This window comes from Daktulosphaira vitifoliae, unplaced genomic scaffold (genome assembly GCF_025091365.1).
Source record: "Daktulosphaira vitifoliae isolate Bord-2020 unplaced genomic scaffold, ASM2509136v1 Scaffold_2, whole genome shotgun sequence".
Classification (NCBI taxonomy): domain Eukaryota; kingdom Metazoa; phylum Arthropoda; class Insecta; order Hemiptera; family Phylloxeridae; genus Daktulosphaira; species Daktulosphaira vitifoliae.
Genome location: NW_026099573.1, coordinates 7,496,435 through 7,518,423, shown reverse-complemented (window position 1 = coordinate 7,518,423; position 21,989 = coordinate 7,496,435). Strand labels below are relative to the sequence as shown.

General features: G+C 29.0%; 1 protein-coding gene across 1 annotated transcript; it reads right to left on the bottom strand.

Moving 5' to 3' along the window:
* Positions 1 to 764: 764 nt before the first annotated feature.
* On the bottom strand, positions 765 to 20,272 carry LOC126899100 (mucin-5AC-like). Its single transcript, XM_050673645.1, has 8 exons — positions 19,776 to 20,272; positions 7,193 to 9,263; positions 4,813 to 5,125; positions 3,343 to 3,419; positions 2,880 to 3,073; positions 1,899 to 2,062; positions 1,530 to 1,808; positions 765 to 1,251 (listed from the first exon to the last, which is right to left on the bottom strand). Exons 1-8 carry the CDS (start codon positions 19,879 to 19,881, stop codon positions 1,021 to 1,023), a joined length of 3,435 nt encoding a protein of 1,144 aa, XP_050529602.1. The 5' UTR covers positions 19,882 to 20,272; the 3' UTR covers positions 765 to 1,020.
* Between the last annotated feature and the right edge of the window lie 1,717 nt (positions 20,273 to 21,989).

Genomic DNA, 21,989 nt, shown 5'->3' with positions numbered 1-21,989 from the left:
AAGCAAAGGATTAAAGATTAAAGAAGTTTTACAGAGCTAATAATTCAATAATAATACGTAATTAAAAGTAACCAATAAATAAAAAATGTTTAAATTATTTTTAGTCTGTAAATAATTCAGTGGGTATGATAAAAAAAATCACTCTGTATTTATACTACATATACATTTTAGTTTATTTATTTCTTGTATTATAAACAACATAATCCTTCAATAATAATATTTAGTCTGGTACTGTTTGTTGCTGAATTGTCCTAGCGTGGAATTGTCGTATAATAAATAGATTTAATTTATTATAAATTTTGTTAAGTTTTTTTTCCATTTTTTTTTAATAACCATTGGTTTATAAAACTGGTAAACATTCAAACAGGCTTATAACATTTATATTTCATATAACTTATTATATTCTATTAAGAAGACTATATTTTTTTTAATTTTCTCGAACTATTTGAATCATTTTTCAAGTATTCAAAAACATATAATTAACATATAAATAAAAATTCTGAATACCTTGTCAACCATTTTTCGAATACGTATTTTAAATATAAAAAAAATTATTTTTTATACGACTGGTAATTATTATACAAGAAATTATTTTCAGCGCTATGTAAAATAGGCTCTTTTTAGATAACATAAAAAAAAAAAAAAGTTGATGTATTTTTAAATTTAATGTGTTTTTTAAATATATGTTTAAACCATTTATGCTTCGTACCGAAGCTAAAAAAACTGAGTGATTTTGAAACGTATCACAATTGAATGTAATATAAATTTCTTAATAAGTTTACATGGCTTGTTTTTTTCATAATTCGTGTATTAATTATTTACAATAATTAAAATAGTATAAAATAGTATACATATCTACGACGTGTAAATCGTAGGTACAAAAAATTTAGAAAGTCATCATTGACAATAATAATAATTATGATGTAAAAACGTATAGATATAAGAATAATAAAAACGAATATTAATATTATTATAAATTAAGTCTAAATGGTAGTGTGAGCGGTTTTTTATTCATAACCACTAAAAGTCTGTATCATAATCGGCTGCAGTTTGGTATGGCGGTTTTCTAGTACCATCATACCTTTGAGCTTGGTGGTGATGATAAGGATCCGACCGATAGTATCTAGAGTTTGGCCCGGCATCGTATCCGTATGCAGGTGGTGGTGGTGGAGCAACAGTCATTGGAGGCGCAACAACTGATCTCCAACTGTCGTATCCTCCATTTCCTCCACCGTAACCTCCTCCACGATACTTTATAAAAATGTTTATAAATTATTTTTTAATATAAATATTTTAATTCCTAACCTAATTTATTACTTAATATAAAAGGGATCTTATTGCCACCTGATGTGAAAAACCTCCTCTATTTTTTAAAAGTGAAATATGTATGTAATTTAATATATAAATAGCGTCCTTTTTTTAATTCTGTGATATAACTTTTTAATTCCATATTGCGCACATAAGAGGTTTTTCACATCAAAATCGATAAGTTAATTATTAAATTTGTAAATATTATACAGGATTCTTACTTTCTTTTGTGACGTCACCGGTTCCCAGCCACGTTGGTTGGTTTCGTCATCGTCTAAAAGATCTTCGGCATCTAATGTTACAGTATCACCATCGTCAAAGTCATCATATCCGTAGTTGTAAGGAGGCGGGCGATGTTGAGGAGCTGGTAGTGGTGCTGGAGCTCTTCCAGCTGTTTTACCAGTACCAACATAGCCACTGTTCATATTACCGGGATGTCTCCATCCATCGTCATCAACCTGTTTTTTGACTGTGTTTCGGCGGTTTCTACGACGTACCAACTATAAAAATATGACAGAGTGATCAGACGTAACTACAAGTGTTTAATGTACGACAGAATACATAAAAATGTTGAAAATCGTTGTACCTACCAAAGTTACTCCGACGTATACTAATGCAGATAGTCCAATGGCTAGAGCACCTACAACAGCCACAGCGGCCGCCCATTGTGGAAGCCAAGACGCTGCTACTTCTTCGTCAATTTCATTGATTCCATTGCCTACAGAACCTCCAAAACCGCTACCCGGTGGTAACACTGCAATTAGTAGACAAATAATAACATCAATAAGGGTAACATAATAAGTCAAGTACAGAATGTTTGATTAATCATTGACCACTAGAATTATTTCCAAAAATAAACTTTTTTTAGCTTTCTTTAGTAGTATTGATTTCTACATTTACATCTTCTTAGTGTGATTACTTATCCTTTTTAGGGTTATGAAGTTTATTTTTTGTTAATAAAAATATACATTTTAACGATCATGAAGGTAGAAAATTATTCAATTATGGAAAAAAAACTTTTAAATCAACATTTCAGAAATGTTTTTGTACCTTGACGGGATAAATAGTATAACAAAATAATGCGTAAGGATAATATAAAATAATAATATTTTATGCTAATTCAGATAGTCCAATGGCTAGAGCACCTACAATAGCCACAGCGGCAGCCAAGACGCTAATACTTCTTCGTCCATTTCATAGTAATGAAATTTTAATTTCAAAATAATATAACCCATACGTCATTTATAGTCTTTATTTTTTAATGTCTTTATTTAATTTAATCAAATTTAACTTAATAATGAATAACTTAATTTTATCTTTATAAATCGAGGAATTAGTACTATTAAACATAACTAGAAAAAAATTACTCCCAATTATTAATATTTTAAGAGAATGAAAATTCAATGATTAATCAATCACTCTGTACACTTTGTAATATAATATTACTTATATTATACGTGTATACATTCTTATACAGAAAGGGCTACTATGTTTTGGTAAGTGATCATAACAAAGTTATAGAATTTATTATAACATAGAGGACCATTTTATTTATAAATTATAAAATTCACCTATAAAGTCTGTCCTTGCTGGATCAACAACATATGTTCCTAGTTTCAGAGAATCGGTTTTTTCTTCACTAGTCTCCAAAGCTTCATTCAACATACGTCTTAATTCAGTTGTACTTACATCAGTTCTACCACCCGTATCCAGTCTAACAAAATAGTCCACCAATACGCTGCCATCTTCATTATTGCCACCAGGGCTAAGAAAACAGAAATGTGATATGAAATATTGATAATAATGTACGAAAATAGTAGCGTATTAAGAGATCTATCGATCTAACATGACTCAAATTAGCAAAGCTGATATAATTAAAAAAAAAAAAATTTGAGCAAAAAAAATTAAATATATTCATAGTCATTTTTCCATTTCAGATTTTCTTCCTTTTCCTTTTATAATACACTTTTAAATATTGTTCTTATATGACTCTAAATAATTTTCTGTTAATTATAGTTTTAAGCATGAATATACCTAAAAGAATCGACAGTCACTCCATTCCGACGGTACCAACGACTCAAGGTAGGCGATGCTGCGTACACTTTATCTAACTGCAATATTAAAAAATCATATAACTTTAATCATTAATATATATTTAATATATAATATGAATGAAGTGAATCGGGGGACCTTGTTTAGTTGAAATCGCTAAAATTTTTAAAAACTGTTAGCAGGGTGACTTCATCAATGATAAAACATTTAAAAGCTATTTAACTTTTAAACTTTGCTATTAGAATAACTTAAATAATAATGTAAAAATATTTATAATTATAAGATATAAATTTAATATTAAATGTTCATAATTGGAATTTTCCAATAATTAAGATATTATCAGTTAACGATATTGTATTAAAAATTGTAATATTGTAGTTGGACATAACTCAAATATTTTCTTTGATATAAAAACTAAAGGCAACATATTATTAAAATTGATTAAAGAATTTTTTAGTTAAAAACTCTATGGTGATCATTCATTGGTGATGTTACCCTGATTAAATTGACTGTATTAAGATAATTAAATGTTCTTTTTTTATATTATAATAACTTCAGGATGAAATAAAAATTAATGATTGAAATAATAATAAACTAACAAAGATCAGAATAATCTAATTAAAAATGTTGACTTTCCTCTTTTTGATAAATCTATACATTTTTGATACACATTCGCCATGGATGTAATATATGTAAAATATATAACTATTTTATATTTTTTTATAATTTCTCCGTGAAAATTACAATACAAAATATTGAATACGATTTTCAAACAAAATTTAAAATCTATATGTATTTTATTCAAGTATTATATTTATAAATCATAAAACTAGTAATTAGGAAATAGGAGAAATAGGAGATATAGTTTTTGAAAAAAGTAAAGTAAAATGTAATTATTATAAAAACAATTAACAATTTTAAAATAAAAATGGTACGATTTTTATTTTAGTAGTTTTTTATTCTTAGTTTTTAGAACTTTTTTATTTGTCTTAAGCATAAATATTAGTTTGAGAGAAGAAATTTATTACACGTCGCGACGCGTCGTTAAGTTTCGATCTTTCTCATAAGCTTATTATTAGATTTACAAAAATTAAGTAGAAAAAAAATTAATCATCCATAATTATTGTCATAAAAATATTTTTTTTTTTATCTGCGCATTTTTGGGGAAAAAACATTAATAACTGAATTAAAAGTTTTATTAATAACTATAAAAAAAAGCTATTTTTAAATATTTTATTCTATTGTGAAAGTTAACGGGAATTTTTCTAAATTTTATCTAGATATTATTTTTTATTTATAATTCAACAACATCGGTATACTAAAATCTGAGTGACAAGGATACAAATAAAAAAAACATATAGCAGTATAATTAATACGTTCAAATATTTGTGTTGATAGTATATATAAAAGTTTATGACTACTATACTTTTCAGGAGAAAAAGATACGCATACCTGTGATTCAATATCTCGCGCTAAACGTCTCCAACCAGACGCGTTATGGTCCCACAAATCTGATGACCATTGAGCTCCAGAATTTAGTTTTAATGTACCGACCAGTTCACACCCAGTCTTTCCGTTTGTGGCGTCCTCTCTACCACAAACACCAGGTGTCGTTGTTTGTGGTTGCGGTGTCGTAGTTGTAGTTGTGGTAGTAGTGGTCGTCGTTGTAGTTGCTGCGGTAGAAGTGGAGGTAATAATTCCTGCGTTGGTGCTAGTTTCTTCTGTTGTCGGCGGAGAAGGCCAACCCGCAAATTCGGTAGTTGCTCTACAATAGAGATAGCACACAAATTTATTTTTAATATTAACTAAATATTAATAATTATAATAAAGCAATGTATTTGAAAATATTATTGTCGATAAAAAAAAAAACCCAGCACAGGGGGGTCGCGGCACAGTGGTGACGTGGCATAGTTGGATCAAGTATAATGATATCTGACAGTGATTAAAATCACTATCAAAAAAAAACGCTTCGATGCAAATCTTTAGATAGTGTTTAATTTTAAAAAATTGGTGGATTATTCCAAAAGCTTCATAAACTGCTAGTTCCTTATTAATATCCTGATTAAGACAAAGTATGTAGAATAAAAAAGAGATTATTAGAAAATAGTATTTCCCATAAAAAAATTATATTGATCAATACACTTTTCAATAAGTTATAGCATTATAATGTTAAAAATGTAAAAAATAAAATTGAGAATTTTCACACAATAATAGCATTTGGTAGCCATTTTCACCTTGAAGATAAAATAAAGTCCGAAATTTTTTTTTTCCATGATAAAGTATATTACATTAGCTTTAATTTAAGATATATATAAAAGTGTCAGACTTTCCGGAACACTTTCAAAATTTAAGTTGAAAAAGTCAATTTTTTGTGAAAAAGTTGTCATTTTGAATCCCCCCCTGTAGGCAGGTAAAAAGTCAGATTTATAAAAAAAATATACCAAATGATAGGTAAAGACATCATGCATCTACAAAAAAAAGAATTATATTGATCCATACATCTTTCGAGAAGTTATAGCATTATAAAGTTAAAAATATAAAAAAGAATTTTTTTACAAAAATCGTATTTTTTTTATTAAGTTTAATGTCTGTTTTCACCATGAAGATAAAATAAAGTCCGAAATTTTTTTTTTCCATAATAAAGTATATTACATTAGCTTTAATTTAAGATATATATAAAAGTGTCAGACTTTCCGGAACACTTTCAAAATTTAAGTTGAAAAAGTCAATTTTTTGTGAAAAAGTTGTCATTTTGAATCCCCCCCTGTAGGCAGGTAAAAAGTCAGATTTATAAAAAAAATATACCAAATGATAGGTAAAGACATCATGCATCTACAAAAAAAAGAATTATATTGATCCATACATCTTTCGAGAAGTTATAGCATTATAAAGTTAAAAATATAAAAAAGAATTTTTTTACAAAAATCGTATTTTTTTTATTAAGTTTAATGTCTGTTTTCACCATGAAGATAAAATAAAGTCCGAAATTTTTTTTTACCATAATAAAGTATATTACATTAGCTTTAATTTAAGATATATATAAAAGTGTCAGACCTTCCGGAACATTTTCAAAATTTAAGTTAAAAAAATTAATTTTTTGTGAAAAAGTTGTCATTTTAAATCCCCCCTTGTGGGCAGGTTAAGGGTTAAATTTATGAAAAAAATATACCAAATGAAAGGTAATGATATTATGCATCTATATAAAAAAGAATTATATTGATATGTTCATTTTTGAAAAAGTTATGGCACTTTTAAGTAAAAAAAATTGAAAAAATTTCGAAAATTAGCGATTTTTAAATTTGTAATTTTTTTGGAGGTTTCCCCCTTTTACGGGGAACGAGGGAATTTTTTTCAATTTTTAAGGGTAATGTCTTCGACTAGATACGATTTGTGATCTTTTGACGTATCGTTGAAAGAAATCGGTTCGGTGAGAGCTGAGAAAAAGTGGTAACAGACACAAAAAAAAAAAAAAAAAAAAAAAAAACACATCTTAGTAAAACCAATACCTTCTCAGCTTCGCATCGAAGCTAAAATGAGATTGTGTTATTTTAGCTTTTTTTGATATTTGCAAATATGGATTTTGAAAATAATGTATATAAAATAATTATCTGAAATTCTATAAATTACAAGGTGTAACTCACAATTGTCTAAGTTTTATTTTTGTTAGTTTATTATGCTTATTCTAAGTAAATCTAATCTATGACATTTTATTTTTTTTTAACCAAGATAATTATAATAATTAAAAAAAAAATAAAACACTCAAATTAAAAAATTTGTAATTCATTTAAATTTAAATTTACTATTATCATTTTATATTATAGTATACATTTACCTGACTGGCCATCCTTTTTGTATAGCAACTGTTGCTAGAGCTGGCGCACCATGTTTTTTAGGAGGTGGTAATGGTTTTCTATTACCAGTTCCACCACCTGGGAATACTAAACCATTATTTACAACACTTGTTGTAGATTCTATAACTGTTGTAGTCGTCGAAGGTGTAGTGGATGTCGTAGTGGTGTTTCCATTATCTAAATTTTCTTCAGGTGTCTCATCAGCAGGTGGCTTATAATCCGGTGGTAATAAGCCTGGTGGCAAAGCTTCAGCGATATCTACAAATTTAATCTTGAGTGGTTTTTTCACTTCAGTCTCATTCGAATTAGTTACATCAGCATTAGTTGTAGAGGTAGTTGATAGAGGCGTAGTACTTGTAGAAGTAGTTGATGAAGGCGTAGTACTAGTAGAAGTAGTTGAAGCTTTTGATCTATAAGATGGTGCTGGACGTGCATTAAATCCAGCAGGTAAAAGACCAGCCGATAATGGTTCCTCGTTGAACACGATAGAATCGAGAAGACTCTTCTTTTTAGCAGGTTTAGCTGTTGTACTTGTTGTGGTCATTCGTTGCTTAGATGGTACAAATTTGCGAACAAATTTGGGCGTGTCATCATCACTTTCATCATCATTTTCGTCTTCATCTTCATCTTCATTCTCTTTTCGAGTGGTACTTTTAGGAGGTGGTAAAGTAGTGGTGGTAGGACTACTGGTTGTAGAACTCACAGTGGTAGTAGTAGGAATGGTAGTTGTGGTATAGTTGGTAATTTTAGTTATAGTAGTAGGAATGGCAGTAGAATTTAAAGAAGTTGTAGTCGAGACCACTATGGTGCTTTCTTCGGAAGTCTGTTTTTGTTGTGGATATAATTGGTTCAAAAGGATACCATCTGCTAATCCAGATTGTACTCTATCCAATTTATCCACAATACTCTCTGCAGTGGCAGTATTCATAGTTGTCGTTGCCGGTGAAGTTTTTGGCACTGCCAAAGATACCGATGAACGACTTGACTGTACTTGTACTGATACAGACGTTTTACGAGGACTCTCCGTGGATGATGGTACACCATTTAATTTTTTTCTATCAACCAATGACTGAGGTGTTTGTGGTTGTGATTTATTAGGGAGTTCAATTTTTTTGGTAGTTGGACGAATGGTGGTGGGAATAATATTACGAATTGTGGTACTGCTTGGACCAGCAAGAGATTGTTTGTCCAAATCTTCATCCACTTCATAAATGTACTCGTAGTCATCATCTGCAGACACCGGGACAGTTCGGGTAGTTGAAGTGGTAGTTGATGAAGGTCTGTTAGTTGACGAGACATGATTTAGCACATTACGTGCACGTGAGGGACGTAACGTAGTCACTGGAGGTGGAGTTGTAGGGAGATGACGAGGAGGTTGTTGAAGACGCGAAGATGGTTTTTGAGGAAATGATTCGACAGAAGTTGCTGTCGGGTTTATTTTACCAGATCTAAATGACTGGGAAGAGGCAGTGGTAAATCGATGTGCTACTGGTGGATTAAAAGTTGTAGGTTTCCAATCAGTAATTGTAGTGGGAAGCGTTGAAGTAGCTGAATTTCTCCATGATTGCACTGGTCGACGAGTGGTAATTGCTGGTAAAGAAGGGTCGTCATGCCTAACAAGAGCTGTAAACCCAACTAAAGGTTGCCTTCCAGGTTGTTCGGCTGACTGATTTTCTGCAAGTTCCTCACTACCTGATGATGGCGACCATCGCCATCCAGTGACAGAGGGTTGTTGTACTGATGATGGACGAAGAAATGTATTAGGTTGCTGCTGTTGAAACTGTTGTTGCTCTTCGGGGAAAAATCTCTCGAATTGTTGCAGTCTCTGTTGTCTTTGTGGGTCTTCTTGACGCTGTCTTTGTTTGAATGGAGAAGATACGGTTGACACTGGCAGTTGTTCAGGTTGGTCTTGTAACAAAAACTGCTGCCGGAAAGGTCCCGAGTTTGTAACAAATGTCTGTGGTGAATGAGAAAAGAAAGAAGACGAATCATCTGTAAAATCTTCACTAGACCCAGAATTCCATGAACCTCCAACTACCCTTTGTCGCTGGGCTGCAAAAAAAAAGCCGTCATTATAAAATTTATCTTAGATCCATTCAAAGTTAACTTCAATTGTTACATAAAGTATGAACAGAACTTCAATTACACAGCTCAACAAAATTTGTAATTTTTATGAAATGTTTATATTAATTCCGATAGGTGGTTATTTAACACTGATTACCCTTAGTTATATATCTTTAGTTATTTTTTACCATCAATACTCTAGATTCAATTTGATTATTTGTAAAATAATCATTTTTTTTTCATAAAATGTTATTATTAAAAAAAAGAATAAAATCAAATTTTGAAATTTTCAACTATATAATTAATTATAGTAATATAAACATTGAAAATTGTCTAATTTTTACATAATACACATAGTAGATCAAGATATCACCTCAATAGAAGGAAAGATACCAAGAAACTTATGATGGGTGAATAAATATGTATAGACTTTAATTAGAAATAAAAATATGAAAATAAAAAAAGAAGTTTAAATGGCTATTTTTAAAATAATTTATGTGAAGTATTTATATATTTTTATCTAATTTTATGTTAAAAAAAGACTTTTAATGTTTTTTTTAACTATGTTGAATGAAATGGTCGAAAATTTCCAAATATAGTTATACCATAGAATTAAAAATACTTAGGTCTGCAATTTTTTTCAACCATATTTAACTATATTTTTTATGTTAAAGAAATTAAATAAAAAAAATATACATAATAAAAATTTGTTTACCTATTAAATTTTTTTGAGCTACAATGCAAAGCTGAAAAGGTATTAATTATATTATGCGTTTTTTTTTTAATATATGTTAAATTAAAGCTTATGTTACGTACTGTAAATTAAAAAAAGAAATTTTTCTTGAGGACCTATTTTTTATGTGCAAATGGCAATCAAAATTGAACACAAAATAGGAATTAATTTCGCTTTTGGAATAATTCACCAATTTCTTAAAATTAAACATTTGCTACAGATTTGCATTGAAGCGTTTCTTATGATAGTGATTTTAATCACTGTCAGATTTCATCTATACTTGTCCCAACTATGTCACTTTTACACTTTGCTAGATATCGTCTATATTTGTCTCAACTATGCTACGTTCACGTTGTGCAGGGACCCCACTGTGCTAACGTTTTTTATTAATATTATTCAATGCAAACTTTCGCCGAAAAAGCATGAATAACTAAAATATAAAGAACAGTTTAAAATTAACTTTTTTTTATATGCTGAAAAACTCAACTTAGAAGTCCATATCAAAGGAAAAATTAACGGAATGATTTAAAAATTGTAAAAATTATCACTTTAAATAAAACTAAATAATAATGAAAAAAATAATTTTATGTAATAAATCTGTAATTTTACAAAGATTCAAAATGTGGCTAAAATATTGAAAGTAGAAGATAACTAAGGACATGCTCGGAATCAATGTCAAAAAATCTATCAGAAACAATAAAAATATATTAATAAACATTCCATGGCCCAAATTTTGTCAAGCTATACCATTTATACATTAATTAATGAGAAAATCCATGGATAGAATATTTTTTTTTTAATTTGAAGTTGAGTTATGGTTAATTTAGTATGTATATCCACACTATGTCATAAATTTGTATATCCATAACTATACTGTTTATTATATTGTTTTGTTTAAGATAGATTTAAAAATTTAACTCTTATAAATTTCAAACCTTTATAATGACAAATACTAAATGATAAATGAAAAACTTTCTTAAATCTCGATTTTTAGGAGTTATTAGACATTAAAGCCAAGAATCAAACAATTTTTGAGAAAAATAGATAATTTGGAAATGTTTAGTTTAGGAACTGAATAGTGTGCCATAAGAAAGGAAACAGTTTTCTATTATTTACTGATCTGTTTCCTTACTTACTGAAAATTTTTTTTTCGATTTAAATTGAAACGTTACAAATTAAGTGATATCCTCCTCTTCGAACAACTAGTTGTTTTAAAACAGAATAAAATTTATTTTTAAAGTTAGGGTTACATAATAACTTATTCATCTGTAATAAATACTATCTGTCCCGACCACGTTTCGCTGTGACTTAATTATTATACGATTAATATTATTTTCAATTATGTAACATAACTATGCAAATATTTATAAAATTTATGAATCTGAGTTATCGGAGATTATCATTGAATACAATTTTTAACACTTAGCAATGAAGAATGACCCGAAATTTTTTTTTTGATTTTATACATTATTTATCTGAAATTCAATTACAAAAAAACAAAAAATTAATAAGTAATATCCAAATTTTATATTGCTTACATTTATATAAATTAAAATGAATCAATGAGGTATCAAAGGATGATTTTCCAAACAATTATGTTACTACTAAAATTTAATTAAGGGCTATTTGATGCACAATAGTTTTAGTTAACCTGTCTTTTGCTAATATGAATAAATTTGACGGTTTACTAACACGTGAGCATGCAACATATAATTGACCATGGGAGAAACATAGATTTTCTAAATGTAAGTCGCAAATGCACATTGTTTAGTCTTGAGATTTGTTAATGGTCATAGCGAATGCTAATCAAACAGGGAATTGAAGTCATTTGAATGATATTGTGGTATCTAGCGGAATGATTGGGATACGTGGCGACAGAACAACTTTTCCTTCAAATCTCCCTGTCAAAATGGTTGCTTCAATAACATTTCCGGTGATTCTTTTGATGACCAAACGTGTACCAATGCAAAGTCTGGGTGGATTCAAATTACGTAGTAGATTAATCGGTGATCCAATTTTTATCCAAAGATTGTGTGGTGGCATTCCTGGTATATCCAGGGAATTTAACATTTCTGTTGGGTAATCTACAGTTTCGTCTTCATCAACAACACTATCGATCAACTTAAACGTCATCAGATCACCCAATAAGAACTGCTGTATCTGGAAGTTAATTTCATTAACATCAACATTTTTGGCGGCTAAAATTGCACTCTCACTAAGCCAATCGTAATTTAAGTAATTATTCAGTAGCCGGGAAAACCTTTTCGATCAATTCTGATTTTGTCTCGACTAATGTGCAGAAGTTATCTGGCAATTTAATGCATTATGTATTTAGATGCAGTCCTATTCTACCATTGCCAATATCCATCAATTGTTCGTAAAATATTTGTGCTGATGGATCGCAATTACACTCGCATGTTATAGTTTTGAGAAGTGTTACAATTATTGAAAGAAAACACATATAGACAGGCGCCATCTGTTGGACGCTTACATTACTTTAATAATGAAAATTAATAAAATATAAAGTTTCATACCGCCATCTATAAGAAATTAATAGCAATTGACTATTACGAATATAATTTTCAATAAAAGATAACTGAGGCTATTAATCAAGATAAAACTATCCTATTGTCTAAGTTGGACCCAATTACAGATGAAATTTCATCAAAATCGGTTCAGTAGTTTCGATGTTCATTGCGAACAAACATAGTGACATGAGATTTTTATATATAAAGATTACGTTATTTATATATTTGTGTATTATTTTTTATTTTATAGAACTTCTATATACAGAGTGATCGATTTGTAATAAACTACTCGATTACTCTCAAAATAAATATAATATTGAAAAAAAAGTTTTGGATTTATTTTAGTTAGATATATTTCTTAATATATCAGCTAATAATTACTTTTTATAATCATTCCTTATAACTTAAAAAGTTGTCAACATTATTTTTTTAAATGTTATAATACATATTTAATTAACTTATAAAATAGAAAATTATCTAATAAAGTATATGACTGGTTGGGTTTGTGATCTAACATGACCAGTACTTCGGAATAACTTCCAAAGTACTAATCCAAAAGTTTTTATCAAGTCATGACTAGTCATTTTCTTAATTAGATTATTTCCTATTTTATAAGGTAATTAAATATGTATGTTACCATTTAAAAAAATATAATTGACACCCGTTTAAGTTGTAAGGGATGATTCCAAAAAGTAATTATTGGCTGATAAATAAAGAATTATAAGTAGCTAAAAGAATTGGGAATAGTTTTTTTTTTAACATTTTTTTTTTTTTATTGGAGTTGTTTAAGTTGATCCCAAAATTTAATCCTATTTCTTATTTAACATAAGTAAAAATTCTACGAAAATCATATTACATCGTATAAGGTGAAGTAATCTTAAGTAATAGCATGAATTACTTATACACGCCTTGCATGTTTTGGTCATTAAGTGTACTTGACTAATATTTGTTTCGACATTAAAGTTCTATTACATGGTCAATTTTTATACGAAAATCAAAAATCAGATAAAATATATTAAAAATAACAAAAAGACATTAATTTTTATGTTCTGTACCTATTTAAGAATCATTTATATTAATATAATAAGAGAATACTTCATAAATCAGCTATTATAATTTAGCAGTATGATTTTACGAAATTAAAAATGAATGCTCTGAATTTAATATTTTCGAAAGAAAAATTAATTCATCATTGTAATGTTTAGAGTCAACGATATAAGTAACAGAGTTCAAGAACTACGCCTAACCTCTTCAAACAATTTCAAAGTTGTGTTAAATGAATTAGATCAACTAAAGAACTTAGTAATAACTTGATAACAAATATAATAATATTATTTTACAAAAAGCATAGACACGCAAATAGGCTACATAGACAATGTGCGTCTATATTGCTCCGTGTAAGGGAACGTGTCATTATTTCGATCATTGAACCCTATTCTGGTGGTAAACTAAATGGAATAGAAACAATATTTTCAATATTCATCCAAGATGAATTGGTAAAATAACATGCTTATTATTAATGAACAAACTTTAGTAAAATGAACGATTAATTCGCAAAATATACTTTCCTCGCTAGCATGATTAGAGAAATAGTTTATGGTCGCTTAACCCATCCACAAAAAATTATGAAAACTATTATATAAAAAATGAGGAAATAAGCTATGCTACTTAAAAATGTTGTTTTAATTGCGGCTATGATAGCCTTTTATTTTTATTAAAATTTGTTCAATAAAAATGTGGTTAATATTTCTTAAAATTAAAACTAAATTAAAAATATTATTAATAGTTTTAATTTTAAGTAAAATTTGTCTGTTATCAGAAAATGTCTAAAAAGTTTTTATCTATTAAGAGTTAAAATATGAACGAGAACATGTTTTTATTATAAGTAAAGGTAATAATATTAAAATAATTTCCAGGGCTATAAATTGTAACCGAAATCGATCAGATCTATCGATCGCCCAAATGCATCATTTACTCCAATGTTTTCTTAAGTTCGTTTGAAGTATTATGAACAGCTGAAATTTAATTCTTATCAAATATGATTACCAATGTTGATGAAAAAAAATACTTTGTACATAATTCCTAAACGATGACCTACATTTAATAGATATATAATTGCTAGTGGTCGGCTATAATAGTATTGTAACACACGTACTGCACTCGATTTTTGTTTGCAATGGTTTTATTCGTTGACGGCCGCTGCCATAAGTGAAAGTCGTCTGCTCTTTCGGCCTTCGTTTATACGTCAATATCGTGCGAACACCTCGAGCGTTTTATTTATATTTTTTTCTTAATTTTAAAATGGTTTGCTATGGGAAATCATGTGTATTATTGTACACGATTTTCGGGCAACCGGCACACGCTTTTATTTGTGATACATATTCAATAGAAGATTTCTTACTGAACAGCTCACGCCGTTGCGAATTAGTCTGAACGCACCGGGCAGAGTTCATAGCCGTTGCCGACCGTCAACGGGTGTCGGAATACATGCTGCACAGGTATTAGTGCCGTCGGTTTGTTATGTATGATATCATTAGTGTTACTGGTGTAATAACGGGAGGTGTGGCGTGTATGGAAATAGTAAATTATTGCTTTTAGTGGAAACTTAATATAATATTCCGTTGTGGGACGCACAAACAGAGAAACTACCGAATATGTGCACTCGGTGCCATTACACGTTATTAGATTAGAATTTAGAAAACGTTCGGCGGAGTTGTTATGCCGTGTACGACGCATTCCAAAGCAGTTTTCACCGACAAAAATAATTCACGGGAAAGCAAATTATACTAACATTTATCTATATAATAAAAATAATAATTTCGTATGTCAATTTCCTGCAGTTGTATTAATGTAAATTTATGGTAAATGTTTACGGTGACGGTCGCCTGTTACATTTCAATAACAACAATTATCATAATGATTTCGGAAGAAACGGTTAAGAGAAAACATTATTTTCATTCTAATTGATGTGATAAAAACGAAAATATTTTCTTTTCTCTGTTTTTAATAAGCGTCTGGATGTCTAACTATAATACTTGTTTATTTGGTAATAACTTGGTAGCGAACAGCTGTGATTCACAAACCTAGCAACCAACAACTATGATAAGCAGTGGTGACTAATCGTATATTAGCTATTTCAAATTAATTGATGCGTCAATTAAGTGATCATAAATATATTTAACTTATAATGTAAATCTATAAAAATAATTTCCTTAATAATAGTTAATCTAACGTAGAATTTTTAAATATATAATATATCATTGTCTGATTATAACATATGCGTTTGAATTTATTATTTTATCTAATTCTATAGTCATTTTTTTACCAAATAAATGACAAATCAATATTCAACATAAAATGTTGATAAGTTTTAACATTTAATTCTAAGGTCCTTTTTGAATCTTTATTTTGAAAGATTGTATCTTCGAATTATTTTTAATGGTCATAGTATAAATTATTGATTATTTAAAATAGATTTTAATAAATAATACTTTTATTTCACAATACATGCATAAAGAATATAAATTAAAACTTTACAATTTAATGATAATTGTTGTAGTACCCCAAAAAAGTTAAACTTATAAGCTTATATATTGAGTTCAGTATCTTATGAAATTGCAAACTAACCAACAAAACACTATAAATAATATTTAAAAACATTCTTATTATTTACACGTTTAGGACCTAATATCATAACAACGAAATAACACATTAAAAACTATTTTAATAATTAAAGTAATGAATATAACAAAACATTTACATGCATCATTAACAATTTTAAACTAGAGAAAGACTCGTTATTTATATTATATTTTATCCCGAAAAAATAGGACTAAAATTTGCAAACATCATACTGTGCAGAGGAATATTAAAATTGTTTTATAATCTGTTAGAATAAGTGTGAATTGAATTATATTTATTTAAATCTAATTAATACAAATAACGTAAAATGTTTTTCTATTTAACAATATAGATAGGTAAGATATTAAATTCCTTTTATAATAAGTTGATAATATTTATTGTATTATTTGGGCTTCTTTAACGAAACAATTTTTATTTTTCCTAGTCATTTTTAAATAAGGAAACTATAAATTTAAAAAATGGAGGATTAATCACCCCATTTGCCGCTGTTTGTTATCATCTGTTAAAACGCTTAACCAAACAAGTCTAAAACAACATTTACAAACTATAATATTTACCAGGGAAAAATTCTGAAACCAATATTTTTAAAAAACTTAATTGACTGGCTTTACATAAACGTAGTATTTTTTATATACGTTGGTTAGTTCTTATTTGATGTGTTATATTTATATTTTAGTCACGTAATTTTTAATACTTTTAATATAAAATATCGTTTTAAAAAAATCTATTTTGTTTATAAATTTTGTTTTCATTAAAAAAGTCATAAAATAAGTTAGCTAAAAACACGTTTGGAGTTTCATAGTAATTTTGATATCCTAGTAGCTTTGGTTGGGTTTATCTAAGTTCTTGGTATTTCTATTTTTTTATTTATATACTAATTGAAAAGAAATTTGATTTTAAGTAAACATCAATTAACCAAAATGTTGTAGTATTGATTTTTTGAGGACCCTGTTTTTCTCACGGACTCCTTGAAAACTAGATTTAACGTACATAATTAATGTGACTTTTACTTAATTCAACAATAATAGCTAACAAACGTTTGAAAATGTTCACGATCTGATGAGTAAATTGATAGTTACAGAATTATTTCATAGTTATTAAATTATTGTTAAACGACATTTTTTCTCACGTTTAGAATACAAATAATAAGAAAGTTCTTAATTTAATTTTATAAAATATCTAAAAACTGGTTCCAATATGTATTTATTGTTTTTTCATTATTTAATTTCTTACTATAAAATGTAACAATCATTAACTAATATAACAAAGAATTTTGCTGATATCAAAGTGTTTCTCATTACTCATACGCATATTAGTTAGCGTCACAAATATGTTAATAGCTACTCGAAGCAGCGAACTAATTGAAAAAAAAAACAATTTTCCAATAGGTAAATTCTAAAATATCTCTAATACTTTTTAATGGCTTTTATATTATTGCATTAATTAATAAATAAATCTATACGAAAATGTTTTAAACATAAACATAATATGTTTGTCCATTATTGGAAAAACATCATAATTAGCTAGTGCAACGTTTTAATGTTTGTAATTTATCAAATAAATAAAAATTTTATGAATATATTTTTTCTATAAACTTTAAAATGTTGCACTAACTATGCGATTTTTTCATTACAAAAATTGTCTTGGGTACTTACAGTAAAAACACTGTTATAACGAAATAATTAACAATCAATATATTTTCACCTGAACTTTTAGAAGTTTTTCTTAATAATTTTAATGTTTTAAATTTAAAAAAAAAATTAATTTAATATGTTGAAATCATAAAATGTCCAATATTGATTGATACCAATTATGTACAATAGGTATAAATAAACACAATAAAAAATATTTATCTAACTATGTGTTAACTAGAAAAAAGGATTAAGAGCTTACTGTCACACTACACTATTTTATAGTATATTCATTTCTATAGTTAACATTTAGATCTAATTAATAGATAGACACAATGTAAGTCGAGGATGCTTGAAAAAATCGTCGAAATCTATGTAATTAAATATCATTAATACTTTCGGTACTTTTATTTTTGTTCGAATTATTGTAGAATGATTGTATAATGATTGTATAATTATTAATTAGAATTTAATATAATTATTAATTAGAAAAATTAAAAAACTATATGAAAAAGACAAATGCATCATGAAGAGCTGCTTAATTTTTTATCTTAGTAAATTCAATAGAAATTTCTGAATGGTTTGCTACAATTTAGTAGTATTTAATCAAATGATATTTAAATATATCATATTATAATTTAAATATAAATAACAGTATATTTTTACGCAAACAAAAAAAAGGAAATTCAATTAAGTAAATCTATTTGTTTCTCAATATCAGATTGTCAAACTTTCTGTGCACAAATTGGTTATCATGAATTTACAAGAAAGTTTACCGGTTATAATATTAAAACGTGAAAATATACAATTAGCGTACAATTAAAACTTTCCAAGGCGTGACATTTGTCAGTGCACTCGCACCAAGCTTACTATTATTAATCATTTATTATAATTATCACGGTATTCTTAATATTAATAGCACCGTTGGTGTTAGACAAAAGAAAAATTAATACAACCAACACATACTGTTATTGCTCAAGCGTTTCGCCCCCCCCCCTCCATTGAAAATAGTATAGCGTCCTATAGTGTTAATATATATATTTTTACATTTATGCGTTAATAATAACATTTATTTTCGACGCCATCGACAGGAGGTTGAACGGTTTTTCATTTGATCGTTTGGTTTGGTTTTGTTTCATCTAAAACAATGAGTAGAGATACTCATTTAGATTACAATATGTCAAAGGGTTAACATTATATCCCAGGGAACTGCGATGGAAAATTAGCGCAGCGAAATATACGCAATGAAATTCAATTATCTCTCAGCAGAGGAAACGCTTAAGATCGAGCGCATGTGGCTGTTGGGGCCCACACAACGATAACGTAACGGCTCGTCGTATGTGCTCGCGGCGAGACAATGACACTATTACGTATGTGATTGTTATAGATACACTGTTGTTGTTGCAAATTATTGTTCTCTGCGGGAAATCTGCGGTGTATGATCCGTTGTCATCACCGCCGCATTTTTCACGGTTATTGGCCGTAAAAGTCGATTACCGCATCCAGACAACGTGGACCACATGTAACACTCGATTAGGTTTTTCTGTCGTTTTACAAGCGCACAAACGACAACATGCGACATTACAATAATATTGTTATTATTGTCCATAACAACAATAGAAAAGTGTTGACAACGTGTTTACATTGCAGAAATTCTGTTAATGGTGAGTGACGGGGAGAAAGTGAAATCCGAGAGAAAATACTGCAATATCATTACTACTGGATTACACATTCGGTGGCCAACCCGGCAACGTCGCCGCCAGAACTGTCGGTCGACGGTCGGGTGAATGGTATGCCGCGACCGCCTCCGCCGTCAAGGCCGACGCGTACACGTTTGACGCGAAGCGGGTTTTTCCGTTTAAGCCCTATGACCATAGCGTTTAAAAAACGTAACTTTATCATTTATTCTAGTGATAACAGTTTTTGTCAACACTCGAAAGACATCATGCAAACCATAAGAACTTACCCGAAGTGGAGGTGCACAGCAAAGTGACCAGCAACAACACGACAACTGACTCGGTCATGACAAATGCCGCTGATCTACTGCTTGTCCTTAAATTAGTGGCCGTCATCGGCTGAAAGAAGCGATCTCTCGAAAACGTCGATGGCCACCGCGACGGCTTGCCGCTGCGGTCAACGCGACGGTCATCGTTGGGTCGCCGTATTGTTACTCGATAATTTACTCACAGTTCGCAATAACTAATCGTCGTACGCTTATCGAGAACGTTTCAACTGAGCAGAGAAATGGCGAACGTTCGACTTTACCGGCACAATTTCGAGGATTTCACTGTGATACCAACGAGTAATAACTTAATCCAGGTTTGATGGCGTCTGCGTTACGACGACTCGTATGTTGTACTGTCCCGTCGGCGAACGGCACCGAAGACGTGGTGTTTGTTGGGTTGCGTAACATCGACCTCCTCCTCCACGCGACTGCCGTGTCTTTGTTGTGCTCGGTACTAACCGTCGGGTAGGAGGTTGTGCAATGCCGCGCCGCACTGTGTCAAACTGCTCCAGGATTTGTCCGTCGATTATACCTGTAGAGGGGGCCAACCGGATCTCTGTGGCATGCAGCGCAACTCGGTCTTTTCCAGCGGACGTTAACGGCACAGCTTGTGAGTAATACAGCACCTTATGGACAGTGGCACGCGCCAATTTGTATTCTTTCGTGAAATAAACAAATACGATAGATAAATGAATCATTAAAAACTGTTATTTTACGGTAATAGAAACTCACTTTTAATTTTGATCAATATTAAAGAAATTGACCGAAACACCACTTTAACCCTGAGATTTAAATGCTGGATCCAATCATTGATCATAGAGCCCAATGGGTGAACTCATTTGTTTTTTTTTTTATTTTCATGCTTACCATTTTATTAATCAAAACTTTTTGAAAATTGGGTGGAATAATTTGAAATTTCAATCAATTATTCAATCAACTTTTAAAAATCCAATAAATATACAAGAGAGTATTTGAATGATGAATAATTAAGTAAACATTTTTTTTGCAATTCAGTTTTTGAAAGTGCTCACGAAAATCTCAACAATTTTTAATATAAATGAAATCAAAATTTATTAATTATAGTTAGAGATTAAAAGAAAAATTCCAACAATATTTTACAGTATAAGTAGATTAACTTTACATTATAAGTAGAAATAAATTGTTTTTAATCAAATTAGCCATTTTTAACATCATAAAATATATTGTGGATAATTTTTTCATGGCGTATTGTACATACATATTTGGCCGATTTAAACTATTAAAACACCCTCCCTCCAAACAAATTTCATCAAGTTTTCTTCAAGCACATTGAATTCATATCGAATCGATGATAAAGCGTTTTATGATAGAGATGTTTATTACTATAAAATATTTGTCTATACTAGTGTCTGCTATATCAGATCACCACTATGTGGAGCACTGACACTACTGTTTTTTTATACTTAATACTTTGCATTTATAACAGTGTATATTCCAGTAGTTCAAAAAAACAAACCCAATAACGATTAATAACATAAATTTTTAGTCACCTGTTTAAAATTATTTAAAGTAAATTATATATATATTTTTTTGTTTCCATAAACGTTCTCAACTCTCACAGAAACGAATTTGATAATTAATACGTTAGAAAATTTTTTTCAAATACGAGAAGTTCCTTCAAGAGTTGAAAAAAACAATCCTCTAATTTTGTTTTTTAGGAACAATATCTTTCTAAAAATGTTGATATATTACATTAAATTATGTAACCATCGAAAGAGCAAATTCAGATAATTTTATTTTTAAATTGTTATTAATTTTAAAGATATTTTTATCGGTTATACTAGAGAACTTTTCTTTTGATAAACTTTTTTTAAGAGAGTTTGAATGCAGCAACATAAGCGTACCAACATTTTTCTGTATAATATTTGATTATGTTCTAGAACGTGTGCGACCTTAAACCTATATCAAATTGAAGTTTTTTAAGTGAACTATAATATTACAAAAAATAATTCCTATGACTTATCTTCCATGAATAATTTGATTCTTTAATGATAAAAAATAAAATATTTAAAACAAAATAGTAATATTTTGATTAAAATTTGTCTTTATTTTTTCGTATTTTTTATACACAAATGCATTGAAGCGTGTTATGATAGCAAAGTTAATCATCAACAGATTTCAATCTACAGAGTGGTC

Excerpts from the sequence above, each read along its gene's own strand:
- LOC126899100 (XM_050673645.1), bottom strand. The coding sequence starts at position 19,881 with ATGACGGCCACTAATTTAAGGACAAGCAGTAGATCAGCGGCATTTGTC. Across the intron at positions 5,126-7,192 it reads CAAAAAGGATGGCCAGTCAG|AGCAACTACCGAATTTGCGG; the intron begins GTAAATGTATAC and ends TCTCTATTGTAG. Across the intron at positions 3,420-4,812 it reads CGCGAGATATTGAATCACAG|TTAGATAAAGTGTACGCAGC; the intron begins GTATGCGTATCT and ends TTAATATTGCAG.